This window comes from Diceros bicornis, chromosome 23 (genome assembly GCF_020826845.1).
Source record: "Diceros bicornis minor isolate mBicDic1 chromosome 23, mDicBic1.mat.cur, whole genome shotgun sequence".
NCBI lineage: Eukaryota > Metazoa > Chordata > Mammalia > Perissodactyla > Rhinocerotidae > Diceros > Diceros bicornis.
Window position 1 is genome coordinate 49,281,048 of NC_080762.1, and position 22,249 is coordinate 49,303,296.

General features: G+C 37.1%; 1 protein-coding gene across 8 annotated transcripts in view; it reads left to right on the top strand.

Moving 5' to 3' along the window:
• IBTK (inhibitor of Bruton tyrosine kinase) overlaps window positions 1-22,249 on the top strand; it is a 129,757-nt gene that overhangs the window by 11,469 nt on the left and 96,039 nt on the right. For all 8 annotated transcript variants that reach the window (XM_058566713.1, XM_058566709.1, XM_058566711.1 and 5 more), the window contains 7 exons: window positions 3,886-3,982; window positions 12,712-12,836; window positions 16,037-16,147; window positions 17,705-17,875; window positions 19,381-19,498; window positions 19,588-19,768; window positions 22,060-22,183. In XM_058566713.1, coding sequence (XP_058422696.1) covers window positions 3,886-3,982; window positions 12,712-12,836; window positions 16,037-16,147; window positions 17,705-17,875; window positions 19,381-19,498; window positions 19,588-19,768; window positions 22,060-22,183 — 927 coding nt within the window. The remainder of the gene's footprint in view (window positions 1-3,885; window positions 3,983-12,711; window positions 12,837-16,036; window positions 16,148-17,704; window positions 17,876-19,380; window positions 19,499-19,587; window positions 19,769-22,059; window positions 22,184-22,249) is intronic.

Genomic DNA, 22,249 nt, shown 5'->3' on the forward strand with positions numbered 1-22,249 from the left:
CTAAGAGAAGCCAGGAAATTGTGCCTTGGGCCGCCTTGCCCTTGGCTTGACTGTCTTTTATCATCATCGGAGTCCTACTAATCAATGATAGATACCTAACAGGGGATGCATTCCACTGATAAAATTTTCCCACAGAAAATTTTATCCGTTTAGTATTCACGTCATAAGCTATCTGCATTTGTTTGGTACATCCTTCTTTCCTTTGGCCTTTCAACACTCCTGTAATTGGAAGGGCTGCAGTGATAAGAGTGTTCATGTCAGTTCCACTTCTGATGAAAACTGTAGCACTTAAGGTATTATGGATTGGCAGGAAGAGACCATACACAAATACATATTTTAAATGAATTGCATTTGATAAAAACTTTATAGCTATAAAATTTTTTAATTAAGTGCCAAAATATTCAATAAATATACACCTATACTATCAATTCTCAATAGCTAAAGATAAAAAACCTTAGCAGAAACTTGTTGTCTACCAAAAGCTAGAGTAGAGACAGCATATCTTATGCAGGTTTTCTCTGGCTCCTTGATTGCATGACAGTATGCATGGCTGGCAAAGACTGATTATGCTTGTAGGTTCCTGCTCTATCTATTATCGCTTTACCATTGTTTTTTAATACTGGTTTACTTACATTACTATTCGGGAAGAACTTGCTTTCATTTTCCCCATTTGTAAATAGAACTAACTGAATCATGCAGTTGTGTGGATGAAATAATATACTATTCGTAAAGTATTTGGAACAAATTTTTGAGTGCCTGATATGTGCTAGGCAGTAATCTAGGTGCTAGGAGTATTGTAATGAGCAAGACAGACAGAATCTTTTTTTTGTTTGAGTTTTTATTCTAGTAGGAGGTAGACCAAAACCAAATAATTAAATAAACAAATAGGAAAGTGCTTAATAAATATTGGTGTATTAGAGTTCTTTTTTCATGCAACAGAAGCCAACTTCGGTAACCTAAGCAAAAGCTATTAGAGGGATATCAGATACCTCACAGAATAGAGAACCAGGTCACAAACCAAAATAATGCAGTTATCTGTCAAATTATAAACAATAAACAAATCTCCTCAAACTAAAGTAGAATAACTATAAACTAAATAGAATAACTGATCTGAAGTCCCACCGCCACCTGTCCCCCCCACCATTCCCGGAGATAATTAGATAGCAGGACCACTCGTTTATTAAAACTCTTCCTAGTTTTTGATGTTAAAACCATGTCATTTGAATATAAAATGCTTATTTTTCTGTTTTCTCTAGTAGGAGGGCACCTAGTCAGTTTATCCAAAAGTACTATCAAAACTTTAAAGAATAGGCTTGAAAGAAGGAGAGTAGAATACATTCCTATTTTACCCCACTGGAAATTACGTAGTCTCAAGCTTTTGTTCCTGACTTTTTTGGCAGTATATGAGCAGCAGTAGCCAGAGAGCCGTATTAAACTCATTCAACTTAGCTCTTAACGAGTTTGGAAAGATTAGAGCATCAGATGCTTTGTGTTATCTTGGCCTCATCTCTTACTCCAGCTACAGCTGTGGCGACCAGTTGTGCACAGGCTTCTAGCAGCTTTGTGTAAGTGTAATCTGCACCTTGTTTCTAGTATGTACTGCATGCCTCTTATTTTATGCCCTAGGGCTTGGCACTTATGCGTGAGCAGCCAAAAGTACAGGAGAGTTAAAGCCCCTATAGAGCAACTCTTGGTTAATGAAGAATGGGAACCAGTGGTAAATACTTCCCCCTTTTATCCCTTGACTGGACAATTATTCTGTGATTTATTTTATAAGGTTCCCAGAATATCCTGGCAGGATCACGCACAAGCTTCCTTAGCAGTGGCCTACTCGATAACACATCCTTGTATTTGTTTTTCCTCCTTTCTTGATTTACTCTCCTGCTCCCTCACTACTGCTCTTTGGAATCTCTTCCCAAGGAGATTACCTGTATGCCAGTCTTTATCTTATGCTTTGCTTTTGGAGTAGACAAAACAAATAAAAACAGTTCTCTGTATTTTCGGAAAGACGTCTCCAATAGTATTACCAATGGTTTTTAGTGGAATAGCTGTCTAAAGTCCATCTGCTCCTTGTTGTAGAGTGTTGGCATGAAATGCTCAGGCTTATAAGCCTGGTATATGCTTAGATGCTATTTTTAAGCTAATGAATTTACCTGCTGTTTTGGGATATGTAAAGAGTTGATCTTTACATATAGACTACACACTGGTCCTACTACCTTTAGAGTTTAAGATGAGCATATTAGAAAGTGTCAGAGCCCACCATATCTAGGGAGCTCTAAAGGCAAAAAAATGTCCATAGTCCTTTATGGAGTTGGGGCTACTTAGGTAATGCAAATGTATGTAGTCTTACTAGGGTCTGGTTGGTATATATAAAGTTTAGGACAAATTTATAAAACTGGCAACATAAACTCTCCAGGGATCTAAGTTTCTGGGATCCCATTTGTCAAATTCATAGCTTGGAACACTCTGCCCTGAAATCTGCCCTTCTTACTCTTATAAAGGCCAAGTTCAGGTCTTCCCACATGGATTTATTATATCTAACTTTTTAAAAGTATTAGGCTACATAGAATTTTAAATTTATTAAAATCTTAGATCACTTCTGATTTTGAGTTTACTTGTTAGCTCACTAACTTGAGCATTTTTTGTTCTTTGACAATCCTTGTGAAATCAAGTATTATAACCATCTGGAACACAATGAAGTTAGAATTGATTTTAGTTTATTAGGAATCCATTGTTACAAGATAAGAGATTTCTCTTTCCTAAGTAACCCAAACCAGAGTATTCCAGCATACCACAGTTAGAATTTAAAACTTTATGGTTCATCTCAGCCTGTAACTACTCAGGTAAAATGTGTATCTAGACAGGAAGTGATGATTTGCTCCAGTTAAAATAGAGGTAAGTCTAAGTAATTGTTGAATGTCCTGTTAAACTATCAGCAAATACTACAAGTTATTCTTGAAAAGGAGTACATTTTATATTTAAAAAACTTTGATGAAGTAACAATAATATGAATTGAATATTGCTTTCTGTCTACCCCTGCCCCCCATTATATTTTAAAAGACAAAAAATGTGGTAGTAGGTGTAGGGTGTGCCTTAAATAAGTGGGACAGAAAATGTTCTATTTCATGTTTGAATTTGAATTGTGGAGATATAAAACTACAGATTACTTTAAATTCATCCTTAAAATAGACATATGCACATTCTTAGACTTTTTTTTTTAGATACGGTCTCACTATAGGTGATTTATAAGAGGCCATAATTAAACAATGCTATAAAAATTTAAGTAGAAAGATGAAAAAATATGTATCACAAATATAAATAAAAGAATATAATTGTGTTAATGTCAATAAAAGATATAAAATTCAAGGCAAAAAGGGATGGGGTATAGGTGATCACGTTATATTCATAAACAGTAAGTCCTAATGTAAGTTTTGTTCTGCCATTGCCTTGAGATCTTTACAGCCCTTACCTGGACATGGAGTATGGCTCTTTAAGTACAAAGTGTGCACGTGTGTGCGCATGCACACATAGACACAGGCCCAGAGCTAGGGCCTTCTAGGCAACCCGACTTGCCTTACCGTGGAGAACTTCCACACCTAGGTCATTTTGATTTTAAATGTTATTTATTTTATTTTCTCATATTTTCTGGTCCTTCTCCTTATTCCGCCAAGAGGATATTTGGTTTTTCTTAATTTTCTCTTCTGTGTGTGAGAAAAGAATGTGTGTGAGCATAGGAGATAATTGTTATTAAATGTTTATTTTTTTAATGTATTTATGGGCTTGATCATCTGATTTTTTGATATATAAGAAATTATTGATTATAGATATATGGTTAAAATATATATATACACACACATACGTGTTTTTTCTTTTTTTTTTTTTTAGCATGGTGTTAGTCTGTATATTCAAGATAAAGAAGGCTTGTCAGCTTTGGATCTTGTAATGAAGGATAGACCAACTCATGTAGTATTCAAAAATACTGGTAAGAAAATTCCACAAATATATTCCATTAAGGTACAGCTTAGAAAATTTTAATGAAATTTTATTCTTATTAAAATACCTGAGAAAATTTATTTGTGTGTGTATATCTGCAAAGAACTTTTACTTTGGTATATGTTGGTTATAATTTTGGTTTTCTATTCAGAACACTTCGATTTATTTTGCATTTTTCAATTTTAATCTGTATTATGTCTATAAGAGTAGAAACACAGCCTAAAGTGGGAAGGCAGTTAGAATTATAACTACTGTAAAGTAATTAATGTGCATCCAGAAAGTAACATCAGCATTTGAGGTAGAGGGATAAAGGAAGAGATTCTTCTACCCACACATATCCTCTAATTTCACTTATCCCTCCAATTTGTCCTTTGGACTTTGGAAATGGAAATTGGTGGAAAAAGAGAAGAGATTTAAATGAGGACACTCTATAATTTGCGTTTTCCTAGGAGCAAGCTAAGTAAGGACACATTCCTCATTTTTATTTCTAATTTGGACACTATATTGCAGGTTACAGTTATAATTCCATTCAAGAACTTTATAAGCCTTCTAAAATAAAAATAAAGATTTATAACATAGACTTAGCCGTGATTAAGTTTTATCCCAGTTTAATAGTTATTACCCTAATCACTAGTGTGATTTTGCATCTATCAAGAGCAAACTATTGAAAGTTAATGTTTCTACAGGAACAGTAACTAATATCACATTTGCTTCATTTAGAACTTTTATATGTATGTATTGATAACGTCTTATATTTAAATAACTATATATTATTTTTATGAATACTGAGTGGATATGGCAGGTGGTATTTTACTCATTTGGCGGTTAAACTTTAGCTGCTAAAGAAACAAGGGACAAATGTTAGATTGCTTATATTGAGACAGGTGCTAATTTGGATTTTCTGATTTCTGTTCCTAGAATTATTTAATATATTAATAGATTCATAATTTAAAAGAGAGCATTGACCTTAAACAAATAGACAGCCAGTTATTTCCCCAGCAAAAATGGGTTTATTCGAGCTTAGTAAAGAATTGCAGTTTGGGTCTGCAACCATGGCAAGCCAGTTGTGAGTCCCCCACAACAGGAGGAGAAACTTTTATAGAGGGGAAGAGGAATTTGGGAGGGCATTTGTAAACAAAGAGTTTGAGGCATAGTGACTTTTCATGGGCTGAGTTGTGACAGTCTCTCATTGCCCGAGCTTCTTGCCAGTCACGAAGAGGAAGTCTTTCTTCCTTTTGGGCTCTGCAGTTGACTTAGGGCATGAGATCTACTCCTTTTGGCTTCCTGACTCCAGTTTATCAAAGTTTCTGTTTATTAATTTTCACATTTTCCCCTTTTGATCAAGATCTTTCTCTGAAAGCATCGCTGATCAAGAGTCAGGTTTTTTCAGTTTCAGCAGCCTTTTGTCCCTCGATGCCAGGAAGGACATTTCCTGAGTGTCACGCCCCACATTGGAGGGCAAGTGCATAGATTGGAAACCTATTGTGGCCACATTTGAGTAACAGGGAGTGGTAGGAGGGTGAACTCTCAGCACTTTTTATCTCAAGTCCATTTGTTATCAAGATCATAGGCATTAGAGATCATCTGAGGTATTATGTCATCATCACAGGTTTGGCAGACAAACTTCCAATAGGCCTGGTCTCAATAGCTTAGGAAAGCTGTTTCATCAGATGTTGTCTGCTTCAGTTCCGGGAAATCTTTACTTTCAGGTCACCAGATGATGTGCATGTCCAGCCAGGGTTTGGTGCTTTCTTTAGGTGTGTCACATGAATCCAAGACACTACTCCCCAGAGTTTTGTCGCACAAGAGTTAGTTAACAGTACCTGATAGGGGCATTTTCAGCAAGGTTCAAGAGTCCTGCTGGAGTTGTCTTTTCCATAGACAAAATCTCCAGGTTCCAAAGTGTGATGCTTAAGGTCTTCGTCTCCCTGGAGTGCACTGTGAAAAGACTGCTCTACCAAAACATGGGTTTTTAAAAAAAATTTTTTTTAACAAATAACTCCTTCTTTTATTTTTTTTTATTTTATTTTTTTACTGGGAAAGATTTGCCCGAAGCTAACATCTGTTGCCAATCTTCCTCTCTTTTTTTTTCCCTTCCCCAAAGCCCCAAAACATAGTAGTATATTCTAGTTGTAAGTCCTTCTAGTTCTTCTATGTGTGCTGCCGGCACAGCATGGCTACCGACAGTCGAGTGGTGTGGTTCTGCACCCGGAAACCGAACCTGGGCTGCCGAAGCGGGACGTGCCGAACTTTTAATCACTAGGCAATCGCTGGCTCAAAACATGGTTATTTATTTATTTATTTTTTGAGGAAGATTGGCCCTGAGCTAACATCTGTTGCCAGTCTTCCTCTTTCTCTTTTTTCTCCCCAAAGCCCCAGTACATAGTTGTATATCCTAGTTGTAGGTCCTTCTAGTTCTTCTGTGTGGGACGCTGCCTCAGCATGGCTTTATGAGCGTTGAGTAGGTCCATGCCCAGGATCCGAACCGGCGGACCCTGGGCCGCCAAAGCGGAACGTGTGAACTTAATCACTACGTCACAGGGCCGGCCCCAAAACATGGTTATTTTTAATAGAAGCAGTTAGGCCTTTGCAATATTGGAATATATCTCCTTTTATCAGCTGTGGATCAAAAGAGGCAGAAGCCAAGTGCATTGGGCATCCTGTGACTGTCTCAAAGGGTGAGAATTTATGAGTTCCAAAGGGAGTGGATCTGAGATTTAGAAGGACCAACAGTAATGATTTTGGTCAAGGTATTTGAAGGGTCTCTAGAAATTTTGCCAATTGAGTCTTAATAATGCCATTAGTGTATTAGACTAACCAGAGGATTGAGGGTGGTAAGCACAGTGAAAATGTTGCAAAACTGGCCAAACAGTGTAGACTTGTCAAAGTACCTGACCAGTCAAATGGGTTCTTTGATCACTATAAAGTTTGAGAGGAGTTCCCTAGCTAGGGATAATCCTTTCCAAAGGGACTTTAGCCACAGAGAGGCAGTAGGCTGTCTGCAAGGGAAGGCTTCAGTTGAGCGAGAAAACATACAAACCGTGACTAAAACATATTTTTATCCATGAGACAGGGAAAGTTGTATGAAATCCATTTGCCAAACCTCAAATGGTCCATTAGGCAGTTTAAAATGTTTGGGAGCACTACAAACAGGCTTCCCTGGATTGTATTTTGGACAAGTGAGATAGGTCCTTTTTGTGGCCTTGTTAATATTTCCCCACCAGTATTGATACATGAATGTTACCATTTTTTCAGTAGATTAAAAATGCATGTACAGTGGTTAGGAGTGGGAATTTTAGAGTCTTTGGTAGGACTGGGTGGTTATTTGGTCCTAACCAGAGCTTTTTCTTTTTTTATGAACCCAACAATTATTGAATTTCCAATCTTGTTTTTCCTCTTCTGAGGCCAATTGTTGGGCTTCCCTAGTCAGTTTGTCTAAGTTATCATTTGGAGAAATATCCCTTTGGAGCATGACAGAGGCTTGGCTGTTGTTGGTTCCTTTAAGTGCTGCATTCCTTGTGGAAATGTCAGCAAGGTGATTTTCTGTAGCTTCCAGAGAGTCAGGTTTAGAATGCCCCAGAATCTTAGTAATAGCTAAAGCAGCAGATAAAAGTATAGCATCCAATAATTCCTGAACATAGGGGCCATTTTTAGTTTTATTTCTGCTGGAAGTAAGGAAGTCATGTTCCTTCCACAGTATTCAAAAATCATGAGCTACTCCTAAAGCATATCTACTATCAGTATAAATATTGGCAGTTCTGCCCTTGGCTAAAGTGCAAGTGTAAGAGTGTATAGTTTAGCCTGTTGGGCCGAAGTAGCCATAGGTAAAAGGGCTGCCTCAGTGATATCAAAAGGAGTTGTAATAGCACACCCAGCACAGTATTTGCCGTGGTCACTTTTTACGTACGAACCATCAGTGAACTGTGAAAGATGCATTACCCAAAGGAGTTTCCTGCAGATCATTATGAGGAGTCAGGAGGTGATCTCTCAATGTTAAGCAGTCATGAGGGACTTCGTAGGTAACGGAGGGGAGAAGAGTAGCAGGGTTAAGGTTATTACAATGTAAAAGAGTTATATGAGGAGCAGTTCACAAAAGGATTTCATAGGAGGTGATGTGGCTGGCTGAAATATATTGAGTATGATGATAATTCAGGAGGGCTTCCTCTGCATGGGGTGCAAAAATGGTTAAAGGGGATCCCATAATGATTTTCTCTGTGGCCTTAACCAAAAAGGCAGTGGAAGTAATGGCTCTAAGGCAAGGGAGTATCCCTGTGCCCCAGGGTCCAGTTGGTCAATGGTGGTCCCTATGTTTTTGGATTAGTACCCTAAAGGCATTCTTTTCCCTTTCATATACAAAAAGGAAAAAGGGAATCCCACAATTGGCATGTCCAAGGGCAGGTGGATTCATCAAACTCTCCTTTAAGGCCTTAAAGGCTATGTTATCTGGTTCTTCCCATAAAGTTGGGTCGGGGTTATTGTTCTTTAATAAAACATAGAGGTTTGGCCATAAGAGACAAATTTGGAATCCAATTTCGGCAATAACCAGCGAGCCTGAGAAAACCTCGCAGTTGGCACTTAGTTTTGGGTTTTGGGGAACTTAGGATACCATGAAGCCCGTCTGGATCTCGGTGTAGCCCTTGTTGTGATATCAGATCCCCTAAATATCGAACGCGGGTTTGGGCAAACTTTAATTCTCTTTGGTGACCTTATGTCCCTTTAAGGCTAAAAGCTTTAACAAATGGATGTTGTCTTTCTGTAAGGAGATTTGGGAAGGAGAGCAAAGAAGCAAATTGTCCACAGGTTGCAACAAAGTAGACCCCCTAGGGAACTTTATATCATCCAGATCAGCCTTCAGGATTTGTGAAAAATAAGAAGGGCTCTCAGTAAAACTCTGGGGCATCACTGTTCAGGTGAATTGTTTTCTTTCCCAAGTGAAGGCAAAAAGGTATTGACCAGCTTCATTAACTGGAATGCTAAAGAAAGCACTTCATAAATTAATTACAGTGAAGAATTTGCTTCTAGTGGGAATGGACATTAGCAGTGTATGAGGGTTAAGAACGAACAGGGTGTTGAGGGATAACAATGTTGTTTATTGCTTGGAGGTCCTGGACAAACCTCTGCTCTTGGCCCTTGGGTTCTCTTACAGGTAAAACAAGAATGTTTCAGGGACTAGTACAAGGGATGATGAGGCCTTGAGCTTTGTAGTCCTCTATTATGGGCTTTCTACCTTGAAGGGCTTCTTTATTTACAAGGTATTGATTAATTCTGGGGAGAGGTTTTGAATCTCTCTGGGGATCTATTTGAATCTTTTTTTTTTTTTTTTTTTTGTGAGGAAGGTCAGCCTTGAGCTAACATCCGATGCCAGTCCTCCTCTTTTTTTTTTTTTTTTTTGCTGAGGAAGATTGGCCCTGAGCTAACATTGGTGCCCATCTTCCTCTGCTTTATGTGGGATGCTGCCACAGCATGGCCTGACAAGCGGTGCTTTGGTGTGTGCCCAGGATCCGAACCGGCGAACCCCGGGCTGCCAAAGTGGAGCATGCACAGTTAACTGCTGCACCACTGGGCTAGCCCCGTATTTGAATCTTGATGAGAGGTGTGCTGTGAATTTTACCAATATCAGTTGAAGATTTTGCCCATAAGGAAGGTGAGGTGGTAGCTGATTCAGTAGGGACAAATGATCAGTGTTTAGAGAATCAGCTCTAGTACCGTCAGAGACAGAGCAAATAAAAGATGTCAAAGGGTCATTTAATTCATGTGATTGACTGTTTTGATGGCTGCTGTCAAATTCTAGAATTATTTTCCCTTTCAGGAGAAAGAAATTCAGGCATGATGCTTTTCTAAGAAGTCTTGGCCTAATAAATGAATAGGGGCAGAGGGACTAAGGACAAAAGGGTGTCTCTCTCTGAAAGGGCATAAACAAAAGGGAATGGGTTCAGAGACAGGAACTTCTTGAGATTTATTAGAAATCCCCACTATTTCAACTGTTTTAGTACTTTGAAGTAGGAACTGCTTTATAGTAGTGGGGTTGAGCACTATGTGTGTGGCTCTGGTGTCAATTAGGACAGAAAAAGATTTATCTCCAATCTAGTTAAATGTTTCTCCAAGCTAAGAGGAAGGATTGGGTAAAGCCACTGTAGTTTCTCAGAGCCCCATCATTGAGAATTTGGAGGACATTTGGTAAGGCTGGTTAGAGGGCTCAGGGTGCTTGAAGTGCCTAAATTTGTTACAGTCTCTTCTCCAGTGTCCTGGCTCTTTGCAATAATAGCAGAAACCAGGAGGATTTGTGTTTCGTTTAGGGGCCTTCATTTGCTAGAGTGAAGATTAAGAATTTTAGCAGTCTTTCTTTTAGGTGACTCGTCTAGAATGCGAGAGAGTTGGTTTGCCAGATTAACTAAATCTGGGGTGGATATAGTTTTCCATTTTATCCTGGTCCTTTTTGCTAGAAGGGAAAGGTCCTGGTTCAGCCCATTAATAAACATGGAGGTAAAAGCTACCTGGGTGGAATCAACATCTGAAGGAAGACCAGAATTTTCTTTAAAAACAATCTGAAGTAGATTGTAATAGTCATGAACAGGTTCATAGGGTCCTTATGTACAAGCTGACTTTTGTTCCAATCAACAGGCTTTGGGCAAGCCCTAGGAATAGCTGATGAAGTTGTCTAGCGATTGCCTGAGCCTGATCATACAATGGGTCAGTGGGTTGGTCTCACGGTTGTAATTCTAGAGACCTTTCAGGATTTTCCCAATTAGCCGTTTTCATCCCATTCTGCGCCTGGCCTTCACTGACAAGCATATGAACTAGCTGATACAAGTCAGAAACCAGGTTGATGTGTTTGAATGACTATATTAAATTCTTCAGCAAATCTGTGAGGATCTTCGATTTCTTTGGGAAAATCTTCGGCTATGGCTGAAAGTTCAGCTTTAGTCCAGGGAATATAAGAAATTAAGGGTTTAGCCTTTGGTTCTCAGAAGGCTTAATTTTAAAGGGACAGGTTCTGATAGGTTCAGAGGAAGAAGGAGTGGGGAAAGTTTCAGGGAAAAGGAGGAAGTTCGGCAAGAGAGTTAGTATGAGGGAACTGAGAGTATAGAGGAGGTGTAGGCTGTGTAGAAGGGAAGGAGGAAGATGGTGCTGGAGGTGGGGCCTGAGCATGAGGAGCTGAGGGAGAGGAACATGACAGTGCCAGATGCTGAGCCTGAGACTAAGAAGCTGACGAAGAGGAACATGAGCTTCAGAAGCCATTTACGTTTATTTAATCGTTTGTTTGCCTCAATTAATCTTAAAATTTTACTTTTCAGAGAAGCAATTTTAGACTCTTGATAACATTTGGAAGCCTCAAAATACCAGTCGAAATAGGCGTTCCATTCAGTTTTGGAAATTACAGAGCTATGGTTGTCCAATTCGGTTTTAAGAAAAGTATGTTTGGGGAGTTCAAAAGTTCCCCACAATTGCCATGATATTCTAAATTACTTTTGGTTAATCCGTCCATTTAATTAGAAATGCGCATCGGGAATGACCTTGGTTTTTAAACAGAAAGTCAGCTGGGGTCCTTGTAGGGGAGGGCACCCTCAAAATATTTAGATAACTGAGATTCCATTTCTTAGAGATTTTTTCTAAGAGCAAAGGAATAATTCTCAAATAGCCTAAACAGCTCGAACAGCTTAAACAGCGTGCAACTCAAAACAGCTTCAACAGCTCAAACAGCCTGCCTGTATGCTTAATACCAGCCAGTTCCAATAGAACAGTCCTATTTCAGTAAGGAGCATCGAAGGTTGATCAGTATAGTTCCAGGGAACAGTCTGCTCCCGTGGAAGTCAGGCCAAAGGCTGGACCCGCACAGTTCCAATGAAACAGTCCAGAGGTCGGACCAAAAGCTAGCACAGTTTCAGTAGAAACAGTCTGGTTCCAAAAGGAATCAGACCAAAGGCTAGCACAGTTCAAAGAATCAGGCTGAAGTGCCACCTGAGTACTTGTAGACAAACAAGGCCTTAACCAGAAAAGGATGAAGCCTTAAAACAGATAGTGAATAAAGCCTGGAGAGCTTCAAAATGCAAAGAGCACAGAAGCTTGGATTCAGGAGAAAGACTTAACCCTTAAACTCCAGTGTTGGTGACAAAAATAGCGAGCTCAATGGGCTTTGTTGTGGGTACTGCATGTGTTTTGCTCACCAGCCTTGGAGTTGTTAGGGGTCTTTTCTGGATCCCTGGAAGGGCCACCAAAATGTTGACCTTAAATAGACGGCCAGTTATTTCTCCCACAAAAAATGGGTTTATTTGGGATCAGTAAGGAATTGCAATTTGGGCTCTGCAGCCATGGCAAGCCCCCACAACAAAGGGAGGAGAAACTTTTATACAGGGGAAGAGAAAGTTGGGAGGGCTATTGTAAACAAAGAATTTTCATTGGCTGAGTTGTGACAGTCTCTCATTGGCTGAGCTTCTTGCCAGTCAAGAAGAGGAGTCTTTCTTCTTACTGTTTGGCTCTGCTGTAGAGGTAGGCTAGGAGAGCTCCCCCTTTTGGTCTCCTGACTCCAATTTAATGAGGTTTTTGTTTATTAATTCTTCACAAGAGTGTTGGCATTATCTTTCTAAATATGGTAGTTAAATTAGTTCCTGTAAAGAGTGATATTTGAGGTAAACTAATTAGTGCAGTATATCTATAATTGACCTAAACTGATATTTGTTTTAAAATATAAAAGAATATAAAAACGAATTTTCATTTTAGATCCTACAGATGTCTACACTTGGGGAGATAATACAAATTTCACCCTGGGTCATGGAAGCCAGAATAGCAAACATCATCCAGAGTTGGTGGATCTGTTCTCCAGGAGTGGGGTTTATATCAAGCAGGTATTTTGAAGTGCAATCTGAGTACTTTTAGAGATTAAAAAGAACTTTTGTATTTGATAGCTCATCTTTTCATTTGGATTATGTTAACTTTGTTGAAGGTACAATAACATATTTGAATGAAGAAATTGATCAACAGAACTTTTCTAATTCTATTTTAGATTTTGTTAGCCTTAATCATATTTGGGTTGTGTAAAATACCGTAAAAATATGAGATGTTTGTGCAAGCAGTGTTAGAAATTAGAAAGCACTATACAGATATTAATTTAATTTTTAAAAGGTAGAGCTTCTGTTGATTTTCTAGCTTTAGTTTCAATTTAACAAAAATTGGAGTTCTTCAGGTTGTTTCTCAAGTGAATTTGTTGTTGAAATTCAGTGTTCTTAGTTTTCGGTAAGTGTACCTGAGTTAAATATAAGTAATTGTAAAATTTTAATTTATATAATTGTAAAGGTTTGGTCTTTAGTCTTTTATCATTATGCTGGGTGATATCTTCTACTACCATGAATTTTGCTGCTATTGACATACTCATCTTTCTCTGTAACACTTTGTGTGTGTGTGTGTGTGTGTGTGTGTGTGTGTGTGTAATTTATATCCCTAATCTCAGCCTTTCTCTTGAGCTTCATTTCAGTTGTACCCTGGACATTCTTTCAAAGTGTTTAAATTTAACATGTCTGAAGTGTTATTTTTGCCACCTGTAAATTTTCTCTACTTAATTTTTAAAGCTATAAATCTCAGTTTGTGAATCCTGAGGATTATACCTCAGAATATGTCTACTGAGTTCATCTTTGTCTGTTTATTTTCCTGGTGTAACGGTTAATATCATCACCTTTCATTTCCAAAATATTTGGATGATAAATTATATGGCCACCGTATTTAGGGCCTTGTAGAACACTGTTTTTCCCACCAAAAGTCATTACTAATGGATCACAACTAGCAGTGTTTAAAAAGTGAAATAGAAGAGTTAAACTCTGAAGAATATTAAATTTTGAGAGGCCAGGAACAAGAGCCCGTATGGGAATGAAGAATGATAGAGAAGTAGGGAGTAGAGTGGTGTGAAAGCCAGGAGTCTGGTAGGCCATTTACATAGACCTGGAAGGAACTTAAGATAATGAAAGGACTTGGGATGGACAGGACTTATAAGCCTGGTATCAGAGTCTCTAGTAAATGTGAGGGAGATGAGCAATATGGTAGCAGTTAGAGCAGGAGTGGCAAATATATGTGTTGCACCCACCCTCACCTAGTCCAGAGCCTTTGGTAGATATTGCTAATCAATCACAGCATGCTCACGCACTCGCTTGCTTACTCTCTTTTTCTTTCTCTGCATGTGTGTTTTAAACTGAGCTTGAACAGGTCCTCAGAATCCTCCTTAAAATGATATTCTACCATTTTATAGACATTTTTCAGGAGCAAGGATTTTTATACAAGAGTGAAGCAATAAATGGTGGCTGATTGTACCTTCAGATTCTAAGATACATGTGCTGTAGAAGATCTGAGCATATTTTACTCGGTAGGGTTATGGATGAAAGAGTACCCTCAAAGAGAAAGCTACGTTTCAGTTAAGGCAAGGAAGTGAGTGTATTTTGTGAAGAGATTAAGGATGTAAGGGATTTTATGTACCACAGAATGAGGGTTGAAGCTAGCACTATGGACAGGTTTGAGGAAAGAAAGCAGTGTAAATTTCAGTCAGAAAAGAGGAGGCAAGTTAATGGGAGTATTTACTGAGCACCAATTATATAGAGAGCCCTATTAGTCACTGAAAAAGGGCTGATTCTGTAGTATAGTACCAAATGAATTAACTACTATAGGACAGAGATTATTAATATTAGCATAATATATTCCCAAGAATTAAGATGAAAATCCATGATCAATTATCTCCTTAAAAAATTCAGAGGTTTTAAAGTTGGAGGACTTAAACTCTGGAATTGGTTGTTTTATAGTAGAAGTCAGAAATTGTAAAATGGCATTTTAATATTGAATATAAAATTGAACAAAATGTATTATTTCTGGTTTTACAAAATGATTTTTCCCTTACAGATTCTTACTTTGTATTACAAATTAGAATATAATCTTGAGTTTTATTTTTAGACTTTTCAGGTATTTGTGGTACAACTAAATGCGATAATGCCTTCTTGCATTACTTAGGATAGGCACATGTATTTACAGAACTTGGCAAGTGGTTTAAGGATATGTATAAATAGAGCTTGCAATTCAGCTTATAATTGTCTTATTTTCCAACGGACTTTGACTTTCTGGAAAATAATTCTAGGATTTCTTTATTTCTTAATCATCTTTTTATATCCTAAGTTAGAAATATTTGTAGATGGTATAAGAAATATAAATGCAAATAATTTTTAGAAGTAAGAGAAAAGGATTTTTAAATAGTACTAGGGTAAAATGATATATTGAATATTATATGCATTGAAAAATAGCAAAATGTGGCCTGGGGGTTAGGTATATAAATATATGCATGTTTAAAACTGCTGTTGGTTTCCTGTTATTGCCTTCTGCTGATGCAGTCAACCATTTCAGTACCTTTGTCTTCTGGTAAGAGTATATGTGTATCAGAAGGCAAAGAGTATGTTGGGAAGGAGGCCGATAAGAAAGGAAGTGGGAAAGAGAGAAAAACTTGAAAATAAATATAAAGTTATTTAAACCCATATAATGATATTAAAGATATATTACATAAAATCAGAGGTATAAAAAGGACATACTGTCTACCCTCCTCCCCATGAATAAGTGATGTTATTGTTTTAAAAAATATTCTTAAGGCATTTCCGCTATTTTCTTTAATAACGTATATCACTATTTTTAATCTTTATGCTTCATATTGCACTCTGCTCAATTCTTGCTGTTTGGATTTTATGAAATTGGAAAACAACTGGCTACTACGTTTTGCAGTTAAAGTCTTAAGATTTGCATTTTCCTTTGTTTAGACTCTTCTGTGGTAACACATGCTTAATTCCTTCTTTGTTCTTTTTCCCATAGTGAGTGTTTTTAGATATACTTTTAAAGTAAAGCATATATAGTTTTAATTTTTATTACAGAAAACTTTAAACGTGCAAAGTAGAGAGAACAGTATAATGAATCCCCATGTATATATCATATAGCTTAAACAATTAGTAATATTCAGTTATTTCTTTTTTATAAAATAAAGGATATTTTATTCAGAAAAATTTAATAATATTCTCTTGTTTTCCTTTAGGTGGTGCTTTGTAAATTTCACTCAGTGTTTCTGTCTCAGAAAGGGCAGGTTTATACCTGTGGTCATGGTCTTGGAGGACGCTTAGGCCATGGAGATGAACAGACATGCTTGGTAATTGAAATGTCATTACACAGTTTAGGTAACTGCAGTAAAATTTTGATAAACTGGAAGTTTCAGTTAACTAAAAGAAAATTTTTTTAACCATCTATAAGGAGAAAATAATATAATAATTGGTAATAGATTTTAAAAACTTGATTACTTTCCTAGTCTTGGAGGACGTTTAGGCCATGGAGATGAATAGACATGCCTGGTATTATGTTTAAATGAAAGAACTTAGATATGATGCAAAATTCTGAAGCATCAGTGAAAAATTATACTTTGCTTATAGCAAATATTGAGTCAGGAGAGTATATAAATAAGCTTTAAGATATTTCCACAGGTGAAATAAAAGAAAGGCAGACTGGGGCCAGCCCAGTGGCATAGTGGTTAAGTTCGTGCACTCTGCTTCGACGACCTGGGATTCACGGGTTCAGATCCCGGGCGAGGACCTAGACACCGCTCATCAAGCCGTGCAGTGGCGGCATCCCATATACAAAATAGAGGTATATTGGCACAGATGTTAGCTCAGGGCCAATCTTCCTCACCAAAAAAAAAGACTAATTGTAAAACCCTTTTGCTGAAGCAGTCTACATTTTTATTTGTTTTTAACTTCTCATTAAAGTACTTGTGGTCTAAAAATTGAGCCAGTGTTTTCATAGTATAATCACAAAATTGACTCTCGTGCTACTAAAACTTAGTGCTACTTGGAAGAAACCTAATAATTACTACATACAAGAAAATTGCCTTGCTAGGTTATTTTTAAGGTAATTTTTTTGGAAATGACTACTGGTATATTTATCATCCATTTAAAAAGGAGAGAGAGCTATGATAATAGTTCCCATTTTTTGAGGGTACATTATATTCTGGGCATTGTTAAGCTTGTCATGCAGTATCATTGTCTTGACTTGGGCCTCACAACAGCCCTGTGAGGTTAGAGGCATTATTATCCTCGTTTTATACACAATGACAATAGTAATATTAGCAATCAGTTATTGATTGCTTACTCTGTGCCAGAGACCGTTATCTTGCATACTTACCAATTCATTTACTCCTTACACTAATCCTACACTAATTTATCCTCTAAAATACTATTATTATTTTGTATTTAGGTGAAGAAAATGAGGTACAGAGAGGTTAAGAAGTTTCATTGAGATCAAATAGCTAGTAAGTAGCAGAATTAAGATGTGAACTCAGGACAGAGGACACCAAAGGAATATGATATTGTATGTTTGGTTACTCACTGAAGGATGCATCAATTCCTGTATTTTTATTTATTTCTTCAATACACCCGTGAATACTTTGGCTGAAGAGTTCTGTTTATTCATACCAAACGAATTTGCACTTGGTGTATAAGGGCTTAAAAATCATTTGTTGAATTATTTTATTGAAATGTCTTACGTATTGTTATTTTACTCATAAACCAGTGGCCATATTCTGTTAAACTCATCTGCCCCTTGCTGAATTGTAGAGTTTAGCTGTGATAGATACAGGATGTAGCATCATCAGATTCTATTTGCATTTCTAGGTAAATGGTTAATATATTATACTAAAGTTAAGTTTATTTTGTAGGTCCCTAGGCTTGTGGAAGGACTGAGTGGCCATAATTGTTCCCAGGTAGCAGCTGCTAAGGATCATACTGTTGTATTAACTGAAGATGGGTGTGTTTACACATTTGGTCTAAATATTTTTCACCAATTGGGAATTATTCCTCCACCTTCCAGTTGTAATGTACCCAGACAGGTAAACTTCTCTTTTTTAAACAATGAGGTGACTATTTGCTGTAAAACCTATATGAACAAAAAGATGGAAAGTATTGACAGCAACCTATTTTACTTATATTCAATGGTATGTACTTTATTTTTCACAGGGGAAATTGAGCATAGTAGAAATTAACATTTGTTTAGAGTAAGAAAGAAAGCACTTGGGAAATGAGGCACCAAACTGCCTTAGATTCAACTTTTAAGTATTCATAAGCAGAGAGAGGGATCCAGATTTTTTGGGTTTGAAACTTAAATAATTTTGAGACCCTCCTTAAGAAAAAGTATGAAGTTTATAAACACAAAATGGGCCATGCAAGTGAGGCACCCAGAAGCCTAAGCTTATTGACGTCATGGTAAATCTGCCTCTATATAGAAATCACACCTTCCAAGTTTATGTCAGGGGACATAGGTCCAAAAGCCACTGTTCTTTGTTCTACTTTACCCCTCCCATTTGCACAACTACCACCACAAGTTACCTTTACTCAACTTCAGGGACCTTGTACACAGAACTGAGACTGGTGCTCTAAATTAGTATGTCAATAGAATCATCACCCACAACAAATGTGTTTTCAGCTCATAAAATTTTGCATTTTAGATGTTAAATTTCTTCACTGGTTTAATCCCCTGGATTTAAAATTATTATTAGATATACATTTTTTATTAATAGGCTTTTAAATCCAATGCTTTCCCATTCTGGATGACTAATGACTCAATAGGAATTACCTCAAAATAATTAGAGGTAGTCTCCAATCTGTGGTACTTTTTAGAAGATCCATGTTCTCCAACCAACTGTGGAATTTGTGTATATTTAATCAGTTTGTAAACTTCTTTAGGAATGGTAGATTTTACTCCTATTTTTATTCTCATTGGCTGCTTTGGAACTCTGGTTTGATGTGGACATATCCAGTATTCTCAACTGCGGACAGTTTTGCCTCTCCCACCCCCCCGAGTTATTTGGCAATGTGCAGAGGTATTTTAATTGTCACACCTGGGGGTAGGGGTGGGAGTGGTGCTATTGATATCTAGTGGATAGAGTCCAGGGATGCTACTAAACGTCCTACAATGCACAAGACAATCCCCCACATCAAAGAATCATCTGGCCCAAAATGTCAATAGTGCCACTGTTGAGAGACTCTGGATATAGCAAACTTAAAAGTACCATACTTTATAATAAGAGTGAGAACGCCTGTTTTGTATGTTGCTTGTTAACAAAAGTTGAATGATTTGGTTTTTATACTGTGTCAATTTTTTATATGTTAAAACTGTTGATTTAAAGTGGTTGCATCAAAATGTCTTGTGCTCCGAGAAGAGTTGGGGTCTCAGTATTAGTGCTGAGATCTGTTAGTGATGACTGCCATTAGCACTTGAGGGGGCACTGGCAACAATTATGCTGTATTTGCTACCCTGGTCTACTGGATCTTTGTAAAATGGTACTAGTTCATAGATTTATAATAAACCTCAGTCTTAACTTGTCTTTTTTAATAGATGCAGGCAAAATATCTGAAAGGAAGGACAATCATTGGCGTAGCAGCAGGCAGGTTTCACACAGTGTTATGGACTAGAGAAGCTGTCTACACTATGGGACTAAATGGTGGACAACTGGGTAAGAAATCTTTGATGACAATATCTGAAAAATAAATTGGATTCTTAAAACAGATATTTTGTGATTTGTTTATTTGTATAATCTTTTAGGTTATTTACTAGATCCCAACGGAGAAAAGTGTGTAACTGCTCCTCGTCAAGTCTCTGCCCTTCATCATAAGGACATCACTCTGTCTTTGGTTGCTGCAAGTGATGGGGCCACAGTCTGTGTTACCACAAGGGGAGATATTTACTTATTTGCAGACTATCAGTGCAAGAAGATGGCTTCTAAGTATGTGTATTTCTGTGAGAGAAACATGACTTTAATAATAGTTTAACTCTTCCAGCAAATATCTGAGTATCAGCTTTATGCTGTGCTCTGAAATATCAAATGGAAAAAATTGCAGGGGAAAGTCGGAAAAAGTCAGTTTTGCCTTTGATGATTTCAGTCTTTTGGAAGCATCCAGTGAATATATGTGAAAGTTCTCTGTAAGTTGTAAAACAATATTTCTGAATTATGTTTAGCTTATGGTTAAATATGACATATAAGTTTCCTGATTTTATGCTTCAGGTGCACAGAACCAGATTAACCATAACTCTTGGTTTGTGACACAATCATCATTGGTTCATTTGTAGCCGCTTTTATATTATGCACTTATTTATTTTTAAAAAATAGTTTATCATATACCGTGGACCGTCAGTCCAAGTGTTTATGCCTACTGGTACATTTTTTATCTTTGTACGTGTGTAGCTTGTTGTTATCTGAAACATGTTATAGTAGCTTGCAGTAAACTAGCAGTTGGTTGGCTAATCAAAAAGTCACTTGAAGGAGCCGGCCCTGTGGCTTAGCGGTTAGGTTCGCGTGCTCTGCTACTGGCGGCCCGGGTTCGGATCCCGGGCACGCACTGACGCACGGCTTCTCCGGCCATGCTGAGGCCGCGTCCCACATACAGCAACTAGAAGGATGTGCAACTATGACATACAACTATCTACTGGGGCTTTGGGGAGAGAAAAAAAAAGGAGGAGGATTGGCAATAGATGTTAGCTCAGAGCCGGTCTTCCTCAGCAAAAAGAGGAGGATTAGCATGGATGTTAGCTCAGGGCTGATCTTCCTCACAAAAAAAAAAATGTCACTTGAAGCAAGGAATCATAAAACTAAGCTTTAAGTATGGATAAGTCCACCAATTGGAGGTCCCTGTCTTTTGTGCATAAACTCTACTCATAGTATATCACCTGTGATTTCATTTTGAATAATTTAAGGAGCAAGTGCTTAAAAACAATTGTAAAGTAAGTTAAATATAGAATCCTATATTGTTCATATTTTCAATTTTATAGTTAATCCATATCTGATTTGATAGCAGTTTTTTGCTACTCATATTTATTGTGTCATTCCAAAATGTTCAACTTTGATAGAAAACATTCTTTTTAGACTAATATTTCATTGGTTTATATAATATTTCATTATATTATATAATTATAGTAATGAATACAAGTAGAGAACCAAACCTTTGAACAAATAGAATTCCTGGAAGAGTATAGCTCAATTAGTGGCAGCAGTAGTATGTAGGAATTCTAGAGACTAGCCATCTAACTTTTAAAGCAATCAGGGATTTAAATTAAAATTGAAATGCAACAGATGTGCCTTTGCTAATGTAAATGAGACAGTAACTTCATAAACAAGTACCATCCATGAAGTTAGCTCATAAGCAGAAAATGTCAGCCATTAATTTGTCACAACTTTTCTATATATAACAAAATTGGAAGGTTATCAATTATAGGTCATATTTCAGTTTTAGAAACATCAAAATGTGAACATAAATGTTTCTTAGAGCTGACTAAATAGATTTTTTACTGAATGTGAGGTGATTTGTAGGATGTCAAGTTTTGTTTTTAGTTATTTATAAAACTTGCCATGATAACATTAAATTACATAAATATGTTACATCCAAATTTTCACTAAGAAAATTCTTTTGTTACAGATTGTTACAACATAGTAATTTTGAAAAGAAAAAAGATTTGTTTTGAATGCAGGCCAAGTATCTGAAAGGAAGTATCACTGGAGTATCGGCAGGCAGGTTTCACATAATGCTATAGGCATATCACATATACAGATATGAAATGTGTAACAAAACGGCTAGTGGATCAGTTATTAGCAATACTGATGATTTTTCTGGTAGCTATCTGTTTAGGGTTGTCCATATTTGAAATTAAGGATTTCTATTTCATTTTCAAAGGGTTTAAAATTTTCCTTTTCTATTAAAATGCAAATACACTTAGGAGCTTTAGCCTTATCAATTATTTAAACTAGAGTGAATGTATGCATTAGCAAGCGAGGCTTTAGATATTTGATGTGTGTATTTGTGTGGGTAGAGGCGGTTGGGATGGAAGGACTTACTATAGAAAGAAACAGCCATCGGGTACGGGGAACTTACAGAAAGGAGGGATTAAGGATACTGAAGGCCAACTCGCCTTATTTCACCTTTCACAATAATCACCCTAGGTTATTGTTTGAATAGTGATTTCTTTAAAATTGAGCATGTGTATTTTAGAGAACACATTAATCTGGAATTTTTTTTCATGCAGACAGCTAAACTTGAAAAAGGTTCTTGTGTCTGGGGGGCGTATGGAATACAAGGTTGATCCTGAACATTTGAAGGAAAATGGGGGTCAAAATATTTGCATTCTTGCAATGGATGGAGCTGGAAGGGTGAGTGTATATATATATATATATATATATATATTTATGCAAAAGTGTAGTAAACTTGTTCTCAGA